Here is a 14,583-nt window from a genome sequence, read left to right on the forward strand (position 1 = left end):
AATCACCGTCAGAGATCGGCGTGGGGGGATGTGATGACGTGAATGTCTGAGACAGTGTGAGAGCAGTGTGTCCAAGGTTCAACCATTACGTGAGAAGCTGAGCTCTGTGCACGAGCCTGATGCTCACACGTGACTGTGCTGCCTTCCTGGAGTGGTGATAGGGGATGGTCAGTTGTGTGCAAGAGAATAATTTCCACAGTACTGCTTATCCCTCACTCTGTTGAATAAATATGAACAGTGTCATGTCCTTTCCACACCATAATCTCAATTTCCTAAATTAATACTCATATTAATCTAAAATAAAAGGCTGAAAAATTAAAAATTTGAATTAATTTGTAAGGATGGTGCTACACTCCAATTTTCTAAAAATGAAAATGGGTCAGACACCCAATACAGGGACAATCACTTCCCAGGTTCTGCTGGCCACACTATTTTTGACACAGGCCAGAGACCATTGGCTTTCTCAACCACCTGGGCACCCTGCTGGCTCATGTTCAGTTGCTGTTGACCAGCACCCCCAGATCCTTTGCTGCTGGGCAACTTGGCAACTTCCCATCCCTTCCCCCAGCCTGTAGTGCTGCCTAGGGTTGTTGTGACCCAAGTGCAGGATCCAGCACTTGGCCTTGTTGAACCTCACACAATTGGCCTCAGCCCATGAATCCAGCCTGTCCAGATCCCTCTGCAGAGCTACAGTAAATAAGATCAATTGTACTTCAAGGGGTGTGAACTATTCAGAACTATTTCAAAGGGCAGATAGATATGCTGTTCTAGGTGAGCCTATTTTGGCAGGGGGGTTGGATAAGATCATCTCCAAAAGTCTCTTCCAATGCCATCCTTTCTGTGATTCTGTGATTACAGATGTCTGAAGTTAGGCAAGATGGATCCCATGGTTCCAGTCTGATCAAGATTGTCTGGTATGGATAACATCTACCCATATCTTAAATGTGAAAAGCAGTAACACACTCTCCATCAGCTTCAAGATGGAAATGCTAGAAAGGGAGTTGAACACATCTAAGAAAAAAAGTCTAAAGAGAAAATCTTACAGAAAGAAGTTTTTACTTGAAGTTGTATTTCGCATTCATTATGCAGGTGCAGAAGACTTTGGACTCTTATGAAACGAACATTTTGAAAGTCAAGAAGCTGTTTGTCCTAAAAGTGGGAGTGATTAGAAGTCTTCAGTAAAATAAAACTGATCAAAAGTAATTTAAAATGCAGTCTTCTTTTGTGTTTTAAAACCCTGTTGGTAATTGAAATGGAAATACAATTCTTCATATGAATACTAGCACACTTACCCAACTTTTCTATTGAGAAATGGAGCAGTGCTTTTTATGTCTTAGGTACTTCCACTAGTTTACCCAAAAAACTTTCTTACTTTTCAAAAGTCTGCTGAAATAAAGAACACCTCTCTTCTACTCTTTCCCTCCCCGCACCTCCTGTTTTAAGTGTTTGTGAAAATGGAGGCTTACACATTTGTTAGACTTTCACTGTATAAAAATGTACAGTGGCTTTATTGACATGTACATTCCATTATGTTTACAGCTGCAAGATATGAGGCACACTCAGTATTGCACTTCATTAAAATTTCAGGCTCAAACATAACCCAGAAGTTTAAATGAAACTGCTGTTGTAATTTAATATTTCTTATACAGGACAAACATTGATACCTTTATATACAGGGTGATACTTGTTACATTTATGCCTTCCTAACACATTTTTTATAACAGTCTAGGAAATAAACCAGAATATTCCTCTTTCCCATCCCCACTTGTGATGCGTTACAATTGTACAAGATTACAAAAAGTCAGTATACAATAATCAGTATTTTTTTTCTTTCTCCTGAAAGCCAGCATCATTCATAGTCCACAGACACACAGATCCTTTAATAACAATTGTTTATTTGTAAATGTCCAATGTTTCCTAGCCGATGACTGAAATGGCCACATGCAAACACCTCACAAATTTTGATGTCTTGGTTCAAAAAATGTCAATATCTCACAGCAAGAATTATGTACATGGTATTTGGCATCCTTCTTGCACTGTAAATTGTTCCTTTTACCTGGGTTATGGAATGGTCCCATCCTCATCCCAGCTGGACATTGTTTTCAGGACACTTGAGGGATGAGGGCACCTGTTTTGCTCTGGTTAAAAAAAATGCTAGTCTAAAAAGTGTGTGCATTTCTGCAAACCCCACAACCCAGAGCAAATTCTTCACCAGTGGGTGGATGGACAACATGAAGTGGACATTCTGTTCCTTCAAGTTGTTTACCTTTGGGACCTATAGTGAATTTAAGGATGAGGGAAAAAAAGAAAAGAATAGATTAATGCTTGAAGACTATGTAAACAAACATACATTTCCTCAAAAAAACCCCAAACTAAGTGCAAGTAATACGTTTTGTTGAAATGTTGAATTGGTATTTGAAGAGAAAAAAAATCAATCAAACTGCCATGTAATTGAAACAGTCAAATTCAAATTAAAAATGGCAAGATGCTTATAAGACAGTCACTTAAGGAAGCTTTATCTCAGTACTGTGGAAGAAATTCGCACAAGCCAAGAGAAAATAATAATGAACAAAAGTTACATTCTGCAGCAAACAATAATTCTAAGATTATAGCAAGAATCGTAATTTATTTGTTTACTTATTTTATATAAATATCTTAACAAAAAGATCACACTTTTTATCCCCAATCATTTACTAATATCAAATCAATATACAGCACGTGAACTTAGTAACTAAGGCATTGGGGCAACAGTTTGCAGATAGTGGCTACCTAAGTACAGATACATCGCTTGATAATGTGTTAATTTTATCAATATAGAATTTTACACATCAGTCTACATCTGGAGTCTGACCTGGTATAGGGAAATTAAAATGTCTCTCTCTATCAAAGTTGCTAATGTTTAAACGATCAGTGCAATGATATTGCCAGATAACAACCAAAAAAAAATCACTAAGAAAAGCTAATATCAACTAGAAATATTAGAACTTGTTACTTATTTCAGAATTTAGTGTGATAAATTTGCTTTGTCAAAGTCCTACCTGCAGGACAGTGTGGGAGCTCTTCTTTAGGGATGCTTGTCATTCTTTGGAAATCATCATGGCAAGCATTGCAAAAATGTGTTGTCCCAAAACAGAAAAAAACAGCAACAGAACAGCAGTAGCGGCATTTGTATTCTAAGAAATCTGTACCGTGTTTGGGACACATCTGAACAAAGGAAAACAAACACCAGTCAATGAAGTAGCCATGTTCTAACAATCCCAACAACTCATTTCTACATTCTGGAGAATATATTAATAGCATACAATATTGTACAATACATGTGAATTATTGTACAGCCCAGGTACTCAGAGTTTCAGAATGTAATAAAAACATAAATAGAAGTTATTTACTCACCTGAGCCCTTGAAACATCAGAGCATGCACCACAAATAAGCTCTCTTGGATCATAGTCATCTCCTTGTCCAGCCTCAGCATCACAACGAGCTTCACCACCAAAATATGCCTTAATTGTATATAGAAATGATTGGATGTTAAACCAGAGACAATTATTCTTTTAACTCTTCAGTTCAACTAACTCCATTTGTAAATGGAATATGAGGAATGAGTGCAATTTCAGTGGCCTCCACTATTCTGATCTGTCTGTAGGTATGTGGTTTTGAGGCACTCAGACAATGCCCCTCAGTCTCAGGATGAAATGGACCAAAAACTACAACATACCCTGCTCTATGCAAGCAACTGTAAGGCTTTTGGAACACTATTTGGATCCTCTATGAACGCTATGTCAGAATTAAGTAGCAGCTTGAGGTGAACAGATACTGGAGGAAGTAGGTACTGCACCTTCTTCTAAGTGGCCATCGTCTCAAGGTGCTTTTGGTTTCTGAGCTGCTCTGAATACACACTTGAGCTTTACTAGCTAAGATTCTATGTACATGTCATTAGCCCAACAGTTGATTTTTAAATTAAGATTCTATAAACAAAATATTATCCTGCTTTTCTGTTCCATATACCATGTATTAAACATATGGTTTGTTTTAAGAAATTACTTTTGAAATGGTAACATACATTTAACAAATAACACCATACCTTTTTGCACTTGTAGCAAACATAATAAGCATATCTGTTCATAGCATAGCCAGCTGGGTCATTATAAAATCTAACACCTGGTGTTGTGATGGCCTCACTCTTGTGCAACCCTTCATACTCCAACCTCATCAGCGCTTTTCTCCTTACATCTTCATAGAGTTCTTTGATTGGATCAAGCAAATCTTTTAATACTGTGTGATTGATTTTGTTCTGAAATAAAAAAAATGCTGATTAAAGTATGTTGCATCTTTATCCCAACACCTACGGTAATTTGTGTTGTGGTCAGGCTCAAATAGCATGATAGATGTCATAAAAACATACGGGCCTGGGCAATGGACATTTCAAAAAACGGCTGACATAGAATATTTGCTGCAAAAATAGTATCCATTAATGCTTTTTCTATGGCCTGTTGTGATATGGGAACATCAACCCTTCCAACAGACTAACAGTCAGGGAGATGGTGAATAGTGCATGAAATATTCACCACAGCACAGGAATAATCCAATTGTGTATTTTCTGTAATTTTGGTCCTTTTTGGCTTACTGCTTAGCAATTAGGCATAATGACTGACAGTCCTCTATGGCAGTCATTATCAATTAGTGACCATCAGCTACTGCCATAAATTACCACAACACGACAAAAGAACCATAGCATGCAGAATGGCTGACCATTCCCAAATTTCCTAGGGTGGGGTAAGGTGCTCTTCTTTCCAGCAGCGGTCATATGTTTTTACTTACAGAAATTTAAATTTTATAGAGTACAAGAGGAATTGTTTGTAACTTAGCTGAACTAAGTACATGTATTCTTTGGCTCTGCCCTCACACTGAAAAGCAAAGCAGCTTTAAAAAGAAGTTAGTAAAATGGAAAAGTACTGCTTCAAGATAGGGTGCTTTAAGATTACTTCTTCCCCTCCCCATCATCACCAAAAACTGGGAATTTTCAAGGTGATGGTTATAAGAAACAAAACAATATTAAACAATATTAAGACAATGTCTGGACTATGCTTTCTTTTTACGAGGACACCTCAGGAACAGTAGGAGAAGGTAAAAAGATGCATTAATGTTGTCTTTCTATACCAATATGTGGAATTAAGTAGAGAAGTCATGTATAACTCATTTATACTGTAACAAGCAGTATTAACAAAAAAATATAAGGAAAAGCAAAATATCAGGTAAGTTGGTTGACTTTGGCAGACACACAGCTCATTTACCTTGCAAATTGGGCAGGACATAAACCCGAAAGTTATCCTTGGCCCAAGCCATCTGTTTTCTAGTACTCGTTGACAGCATTGCAAATGGAAAACATGGCTGCAGTCCAGCTTTAGAAAAAAGTATGTGTAAGTGAATATTGAAGTTACAATAACCACTAAAGTAGAAGTAGTTTGTTTTAAGTGGCAGCATATATCAATTCCAATATTAATTTAATTAAAATCCTAGAAGATCCCTATTTTCTTCTTAACAATGACGAAGAACATAAAATGGGCATTAAAATCATAACCACTCCAATTTCACTATGGCTACATTAAATACCCCTGAATTATATACATTAATTACCTCAGTTCTTTTCCTCCTTTATAAAATACCATGTATTTTAATAAAGTAGACATAGCAAACTAATTTGATCCAATCTGCTTTCTTGAAACAGAATGCCAGACAAAAAGGAAAGCTTTTAAAGTAGCTTAACCATTGTTATGATGTGTATTTTCAAATTTTGAAGAAGATAATTTGAAAGACTTTATACTTTCACCTCCTTCATAGTACACATTGCAATCATCCTCTTAAAAGGGGAAACAAACAAACAAACAAAAAACCTGGATAGCTGGTGCTGCTGAAAGTGCTTCAGTAAAGCAGATCATGCACATGTCATCAGCATCTTGCTTAAGAGTTGTAGCGTTTTTATCACAGCCATGCAGGCACGGCAAACAGTGCTCTTCGTTCTTAACGCCTCCACAGGGGTGACCACAGGAGTGTGTCTTGCTGCAGGCAATCTTAGCATACTCCTAAGCAAATTTAAAGTAAAGAGTTAATTATCTTTTCCTCTCCACTGAGTGTTCTGACAGTGTTGCTTTTTGAAGGACTGCTGGTCCGTGCAATAAACTGAGATGGAAGAATCATCATTTATATTGTCTGCTGCTGCCTCAGGTACTTGGGAAAAGCTCAACGTTGTGTACTTGAAATAACAATGTTTCCTTTGTTTACCTGCATTGCTCCTGAAAGCAAATGGCTTAATGAAACCATAATTTAAAACTTCCAATACAAAGAGAATTGTTCTTTGATCCTCTGTGTGCTTTTCATATATTGAGTGCTTCCTGCATAAACACTGCTGACCTTGTATTAACAGCCTTTAAGATATCCGCAGATTTTGGAGAAGTTTCAAGTAACTCATTCATAAGAATACATTATAAGCTAATCATTAATCAGCAATTTTACAAAAGCAAATTTACATGGAAATGAATTTTTAACCATCTCTAATAAATAAAAAACTTATACACGTTACCCAAAAGCTAACAACAAACTTAACTGAATTTGAGCAATATTAATATAATGTCTTCATATGCTGATTGAGAAAAAAAGATGACAAATTTTCTTCACTGAGACAGAAATAAGGTGAGATAAGAAACTGGTTATGATTTGGTCCTCTGCCAATTGCACCCACTGTAGATCACAGAAACACGTGGATACAGATGACAAACCTGGCCAAGTCTTAAATGTTGCACACTCACATAATACAGACTGCTGGGCAAACGCTTTTTATCAAGCTTTCCGGTACATTTGACTTTACGCTGACAGGGTACATTTTACTTTGTAATTGCAAGGTTGTTGTGAAAACTTGAGATACTTTTGAAGATAATAATGAAACTACCCAGTATTTTAGCTGACTATTAGGGTTCGTAATCTGTAATTAAAATAAACATTTACAAACTCAGAAGTATCTGAATGGTAATATTCAATATTAGAACTTTTTTGTATGAGAGTTCTGATTTAAAATGGACCACAGGGATAAACAAGATTTATTAAAAAAAAAGCCCGTTTCATCCTATGATCTCTTATATTTATGTAATTAATGATGATTGATACTTGCTAATACACACCTGGCAGTCTGTATCAGAACAAACACTTCCCACTGCTGATAATTCTGTTCCACTCCTGCATCCACAGAACCGACATGCTTCAGAACTGCTGGTGGTCGGTTTGCCTACGGCCACAAGAGAAAACAAGGCCAAAAATTTTTAAATGAAACACAAGGGACTGATACTCTATCAGACATCCAAGCAGCAGTCACAGAAAACAACCAGAAATCCAACAATTCTTATGCAGCTAAACTATTCTGCTTTTATTAATAAACATTTAAAAACCATTGCCTTAAAGCAGGTGAAAATCCCAATAATCAGGACAAAGAGCAAGTAGTAACAGTTGTGTTTTACCTGTCTGTTCTCTAAACTCCACCATAGCCTTCATAGTTTTAGAATCTGCTAATGCCATCAGCCAGAAAAGTTTGGTCCTACCACAGCCCTCATGTAGATCAACTTTGATAGCTTCTTCTTCTTCTTTGAACACCTGTCAAGTTAATCAAACAGATACTAAATACCATGGTTACTTAGAGCATGTTTGTGTTTTTGTCACTCCCTCTTTGGATTTACACTAGGCATTTTAAAGATTCTGTGGAGATGGTCTACTGCAAGCTGTTTTTCTTTTATACGTTCCATAACTTGTATATATTGTGGATATGCAGGATAAAGGCTTTATGTTTTTAGAAGTAAAAATGAATAAAATTAACTCTTGAGCTAACATGGTGCAGAAACAATAGTGCAGCAATGTAAAGAACAGAGTTGCACATTTTTTTATGATTTAATAAATACAGAGCTTGGACTTCATAATTCCTACCCAACACGCCCAGTAGGCCACAGAATATTAAAAGCACAAGATAACATCAGAAATATCTTCACATAACCATGCCAGTGGTTTATCAAAGCAACACTGAAAATTAGGGTCCTAATAACACTAGTTATATAACAGGTACTATAGAATAACAATCATAGAAGTGTGTAATATTAGAATTTTTGACTTCCATATGAATACACAGTGGCTGCTTTTGGCGACAATGAGGAAAAGACAAAGTTTTTGCGAAATGAAAAGAAACTGCATGAGATCCTTAGGGAATTTCATGCAGTCTCTTCTTTTGCTCCTTATTCCAAGCTTTGAAGGCAGTTTTGTTTGCATTTGTTTCACCTGCAATGCAATCAAAATTAGAATTTTTCCAGCTATGGATGCATACAACTCACTTTAATTCTTACTAGAATCAGAAAAAAAAAATCCTAACTGCTTCACAAAATATTCACATAAGCACAACTGAGTAACTGACAGGCTGTCCTTTCTGGAGGGGAGAGAAAATACATCAAAGAGGTATGTATAACTGAAGTTGGACAAAGAACAGGAAGCAAACAGAAAACAGGACAGAGGGAACATGACAGAATTAAAATCCAGTTTGAGAGGCTTAACATGTGAGATGTAAAGGTAAAAGTGGTGAATAAAGAGCAGAAGTTTAAACATGCTTTTAGAAGTAAATAGGAAAATCTGATAAGTAGCTGTTTTGGACAGGTAACAGGAAAAATGTGAGGTTTTCTATGAGATAAGAACTTACTTTTTATCAACTGTTATCTGAACAGGCTATATAGGAGAAATGAGAAAAATGAATGAGACTAGACTGTGCCGTGCGATGACAGAAGAGCAGACATAAAATGATCTTCTTAGGATGACGAAACAGGAAAATTTCAAAGGGGATTGCAAACAGTCTGGCTAAGAAATAGAAGAAAACAGACAAAACACATGGAAGTGCCAGGCTGAGACCACACTTATAAATGCTGTGGCACCAGGGAGGAGTGTTTCACTGGAGAGTGAAACTTAGTACGAAAGGTCTGATGTTTATATCACAAATGCTTTACACCAGCAGATCCCTTGCACTGAATGACCATTAGCAATGTGTCTCTGCATTTATATTTTGATATGCTTTTAATTTCACCTGGAAACAATCCAATTCATGCACTCCAAGGCTGCTCAATAACGGAAAACATTGTACTTAAAGGAGATATGATCATCTTTAAAAGCCCATTCCTGAACATAACTAAAAAGTAATACAGATGCATTGTAGGAGAGGGAGAAGAGGACCGAGTTCCATTGAAGTAACTTTATTAATGACATTTATAATTTTAATCTTTGTACAAATATAAGTAGTCAGGGGGAAAGGGGAAAATAAAGGATCACAAAAAAATCATAAATGAGAAATAGTGGCAAGAAAGAGGAAATGTTCAATGATTCCAGAAGTAAAGGCATCTTCAACATTAATTTCAATGACAAAATGAAAAGATGCAAAGAAAATGTAGCTTCAGATTTAGAGATGAAAAGGATAAAAGAATACCACAGAAGAATACTAATTTGCAGAGTACTCAGCAAGTTACAAAAACTCTTATCTAGTCGAAGTTTCATTCCTAAAACCAAACCCAAAAAAAGTCAGGAAATTTTCAGGCTTATGGATAGGGCTACATTTATCTATGAAAACACAGTGAAAGCTAGAGGAATATTGAAAAATAAGAGAAGACTCATAGGGGAACTAGTAGGAATATTTGCTGTCAAGTCATCTTCCTGGATATTAAAAAGGAATACACATACATTAGAAATGAAGGGGTTGACAAGCACTGACTCATATGACAGAAGAAGTAAAGGAGATAAAATTTAATAGGAATAAAGAACCAACATATACTTAAACGCTATGCAGCTTCTAAATTCTTCTAAAAACACGTTCTTAAGCAATGTTAAACAAGAGAGAAAAAGCTGATGCAGCATAGGAACTAGAACTAGGAAGAACTGCAAGATTTTCTAATCTTTGTAAAAGATAAATAGGAGAAGGTAACCAAAAACAACTAAAGAGAATTAACTGGAAGCACATCTATCCAATCTCCAAAATAAAATAAAGCACCCTTTTCAGATTCAGTATTTGTACTACCTTTTGATTATATTTTATTTGGGGAGTTGCACACAATGATGCAGTGCACACAACAGGGGGCCATGCACACAACACAGGGCCATGTATACTCTACCTGTCTCTGATGAGTTTTTGTTCGCCGATGGAGATGAAGGAATCGGTCACAGTCTGTGCACAAATTCCCACAGACATTACATAAAATGATTGCAGCAGTTTCACCATCATCATGGTTATCACACATTGGCTGAGAGAAAAAAAAAAGAAGGTAATTCCTCTTTATTAAGTCCTTCACTTCCTTTCAGCATGTTTTTATTCTCCCCTCAGTCACACACACCCACACCTCCCCTTCAATTTATAAAAGGGGATAAAGAGCTTGTTTGGACTATTAATGCTATCTTTAAAATAATCAGTATTTGAATAATTATTCCTTGACACAAACCCCCTCAATTTATGGCATCAATTTTTCTGACACTCTTCATCTCATATTTTTGTGTGATGCACTAAAAATGTGTTTTTCAACGATAGAGTTGGGACATCACTTTCAACTAGTCTGAGAAGAGGTTTATGTGGTAACAAAGGGTTACGGGCATGTTAACAGGAAAGTTCAGAGACATCAGTACTCGGGTCAGTCAACAGGCATGATATTTACCCTTCATTACTTTGATACGGCATGTTTACTCTTTTCAAACATCTAAACAAAGCTGTAGGTCATCCACACCTCAAAGACAGTATGGTTGAAGTAACAAACTTCAAAATCCATCATAAAGTTAAGTTGCTCTACTGACAGAATTTTTTATAAAAATTCAGGAGGGTTGTGTTTTGCAATTCAAAATATCCCCACATATAGACTTCAACTGATTTTGACTATGCACATGTCCAAAAACAAGTTTCCATTGTAATACCAGAACACGTGGTTTCCATGATGCTCTCATGCAACTTAGAACAGAGTTCTTTCAAAGCAGTTCTGGCAGGGAGACACACAGCTCACTTCAACTTTTGAATATCCAATGTGAAATAGGATTAGGGAATTTCAGGCTGGGCTCAGCAGCTTGAATACCTGCTTGACAATATCTTGGCTGCTCTTCTGACATCTCCAAGATCCCTGACTTTCTTAATCACCTCAGAAACCCCTGCGTTTGCTTCCTTCTCAGCAGTTTTATTCCTTGTTGCTGCTGCAGCTCTATGCCTCCTGTATTTTGTTTCTACCTTCACTAAACTGCTTTGGATGCTTTTTTTCTCTAACTATGCTTGATTGCTATTGCACACCCTTCCCTTGCTTCCCAGAGGGATCCACTGAAGCAAGGTATACAGAGGCCTCCTTCACTACTGTGGGCTTTTAAAAATGGTATTAAAAAAATCCCACAAGCTTTTTGTCATACTGAAACGTATGGACCGAATCATATTCCATATCAAATTTATAAATCCTCTGAGTCAATGGCAGTTTTACTAAATTCAGTTAGAAGGAGTTTCTCTCTGGGGTAATCATTCTCTAGTGAGATGGGGAAAAGGAAGCTAAATTACAAAGAGGTAGTTATTGAGTAACACAAAATAATTGATTTTATTTTGTGACAGGGATTAAGACAAAAAGATCTGATAGAGGGTGCTGTACAAACTGAGTCAATCTACTAAACAACTCATCTCACAGAGGTAGGGAATGCCTCGTTTCATCCTGAATACTGGCAAAATTGCAACATCACTGGTTTAAGTTAGAATTTCTGTTTTCTGTGCAGTGCTTATCTAGACTGGGATTGAAGAAAAGGGAGAAAGGCCAAGTTCACAATTTTCTATCATTATTTTATATTCTTTGATGAGAGAATACAGTAATTTCACGATCATAAGGTGCACCGGACTATAAGGCGCACCGCCCGGGAGTCAGCAAATTTTGCAACTTTGTAGATCATATAAGGTGCACTGGACTATAAGGCGCACTTTTTTTTTGCAGTGAGGCTCCGCCCCCAGCTCCCCCCGCATGGTTGCTGGCTGAGGCCCTGCCTCAACCTGGCAGCCATTGGTCCCCGGGCCCGCCTCCACCCGGCTGCCACGGCAACATGGCCCTGCGGGCCCGCCTCCACCCAGCAGCCATGTGGCCCCGTGGGCCTGCCTCTACTCAGTTGCCGCGCCCCTGCAGCCCCGGTGGAACCGCGGCCCCGCCTTCACCCGGCTGCCACAGCCCTGCCGGCTCCCCCCATGGCTCACAGCTCACACTTTCGTGTTGGCAAATTTCTGAACTTTGTACATTATATAAGGCGCACCGGACTATAAGGCACACTTCCGGGTTTGGGACAAAATTTTAGTCAAAAGGGTGCACCTTATAGTCGTGAAATTACTGTATATCAAAATAAACACAAAATCGTATGACTTTCAGACTCACCATCTGTTTCTGTTGCCCATCCTTTCCCATCCATCTTCCTGAGGACAGTCTATCAACATGATCCTGATCAAGTACACAGAGGGATGCTAAGGCCAGCCACAGCTGTTGAAAGGCAAGGTAGAAGTAAATATTAAAAGACATATTAAAATCAAACCAAATTAAAATCAAACTGCAGAAACTTCTTCAGACAAGAATTTCACCACTACCTGCAAACTCTTATTATTGTTAGCTGAAGCCTGCTCATACAATGCATATTGATTTTCCAAAATAAGTCAGGAAAACAATAAAACTTATTTACTTTTGGGAACTACCTTGTTTCTTTCAGGTATGTCACTTTATGATTACAAATACAGTAGTCAGCACACAAGTAAGAAAAAGTGGAGAAAGATCAACCAAAGCACGTTATGAAGAAATTTGACGAATACAGGCTTGCACATTGCTCCCAAACATTGCAGGCTTTGCAGAAGAAGAAATTCAAGGACACAGACTAATAAAAATAAAAACAACCACCCAAAAACTTCAGCTCAGTGGGACTGGTTTCTCTGTTTTCTCCTCACTGCACAGGGCAATTGGCATTACCTAGGAAAGGGTTCTGAGCTAACTAGTCAAAGGAAGCTTTTCTCTCTCCTTCTCGACTGACTACAGCGAAATCCTGAACAAATGAGCTAAATGAGGATATCTGTCAGTGCAAACAAAACTGAAAGGCACTTGACAGCTGCTTTTTGGAACAATCTTTAATGAAGCATTTGATTTTAGTAAAATTTTTTTTGTTGAGAAACTTTACTGAACTCTCCACAGAAACCCCACATCTCCATGACAGATCTACAATCAGTCACAGGAGTAGCTGGGCTGACATTTAGGGATCCTCTAAAGCCTGATTAAATTAATATGATGACAGCAGAAGCCAGTGGTATTTCTGAGACTCTGACCTCCAAAAAGCAGAGACCATATGAGTAACAAAAATGATGAATAGAACAACTGGTAAAGCCTTTTAAGGTGGAAAACATGAGTGTCAAATACTTGCAAACTTTTTTTTTACTTTTATATATAATCATTAAGCTTGAGAAGCTAGAATCTGTACTCCCTACAACAGAAGGAATGTCATAATTTAGAAATATGCTTTTCATGATATTTCAAGCAATCTATTAAAGTAGTCCTCAGTTCCTAGAAAAGATAGAGAGCAAGGAAAGAAAACCACCAGGTTACACCATGTCAGTAATAAAGGGCTCAGCAAATATTTTTTGAGACAAACACCAGTGAAGCTTAGCTTAATTGTCCCAGAGAACATCTGTTAGATGTTCTCATAATAGCCTTGAAATGTGGCAGCTGATTACCTAGAAGTCAAACCACTTATAGTAATTGCTTGGAGAGCTGAAAGAAGACAGTTGATACATATTGTGCAATTTCCCGCAAAGATTATCTCAGATTTAGTGTAAGGCAAGTGTGACAAACTTCAAGCAGAATTAAAGAATAAACCCCCAAATGTATACAGGCATCACACTTATTCTTCATTATTTCTGAGATCCCCAAGATGCACATTTAATTCTAATTCAGTTTTTACTTGTGTATTTCTGACATATAAGAAGGTTCTTGAATGGGCTCCTACCACACATTTACAATGAACTAACGCTAAGTATGGTGAAATTCTTACTCTGGTTGTTGCAATGCACCTCACAGGTGATCTGTACTCTTCTTCCATTTTGGTCAGAGCTATGATGGTTTCAGCAATAGCATTCTTTGTCACACGTGACCAAGCTTCTGACAAATGACCCTGTTAAAGAGGAAAGTCCATTTATTACAGTTTTTATTAATATTAAGAGCAACTAAAATTGTAGTTAGAACTGCTACAAAACATAACGTTAGTATCTCAAAGTTAGAACAGAAAAAGAGGAAATGGGAGATGACTTTGATAAATTAGGTGTTTCCACAGAATCATTTGTGTTGGAAGTTCCATCTAGTTCCAACAACCTTGCCATGGGTAGGGACACCTTCCACTGGACCAGGTTTCTCAAAGCCCCATCCAACCTGGCCTTGATTTTCAAATCAAACAGATCTGGTAAAAATTAGCCCTCAAATACTGAGGTGAGTGACTGAGGCTGTCTCTGAGCAGCTACTGGAATAATTAACTTGGAATAGGCAGACGGCATACAA

The 14,583-nt window shown here is 37.5% G+C and overlaps 1 protein-coding gene across 10 annotated transcripts in view; it reads right to left on the minus strand.

Moving 5' to 3' along the window:
- Nucleotides 1–1,479: 1,479 nt before the first annotated feature.
- Nucleotides 1,480–14,583, minus strand: part of MYCBP2 (MYC binding protein 2) — a 183,507-nt gene continuing 170,403 nt past the window's right edge. For all 10 annotated transcript variants that reach the window (XM_033051559.1, XM_033051558.1, XM_033051563.1 and 7 more), the window contains 11 exons: nt 14,084–14,203; nt 12,433–12,534; nt 10,177–10,305; nt 7,507–7,639; nt 7,174–7,277; nt 5,893–6,081; nt 5,293–5,400; nt 4,083–4,292; nt 3,394–3,501; nt 3,039–3,204; nt 1,480–2,275 (listed from right to left, as the gene is read on the minus strand). In XM_033051559.1, the coding sequence (XP_032907450.1) occupies nt 2,160–2,275; nt 3,039–3,204; nt 3,394–3,501; nt 4,083–4,292; nt 5,293–5,400; nt 5,893–6,081; nt 7,174–7,277; nt 7,507–7,639; nt 10,177–10,305; nt 12,433–12,534; nt 14,084–14,203 (1,485 nt within the window). In that variant the 3' untranslated portion in view covers nt 1,480–2,159. The remainder of the gene's footprint in view (nt 2,276–3,038; nt 3,205–3,393; nt 3,502–4,082; nt 4,293–5,292; nt 5,401–5,892; nt 6,082–7,173; nt 7,278–7,506; nt 7,640–10,176; nt 10,306–12,432; nt 12,535–14,083; nt 14,204–14,583) is intronic.

This window comes from Catharus ustulatus, chromosome 2 (assembly GCF_009819885.2).
Source record: "Catharus ustulatus isolate bCatUst1 chromosome 2, bCatUst1.pri.v2, whole genome shotgun sequence".
NCBI classification, from domain to species: Eukaryota; Metazoa; Chordata; class Aves; order Passeriformes; family Turdidae; genus Catharus; species Catharus ustulatus.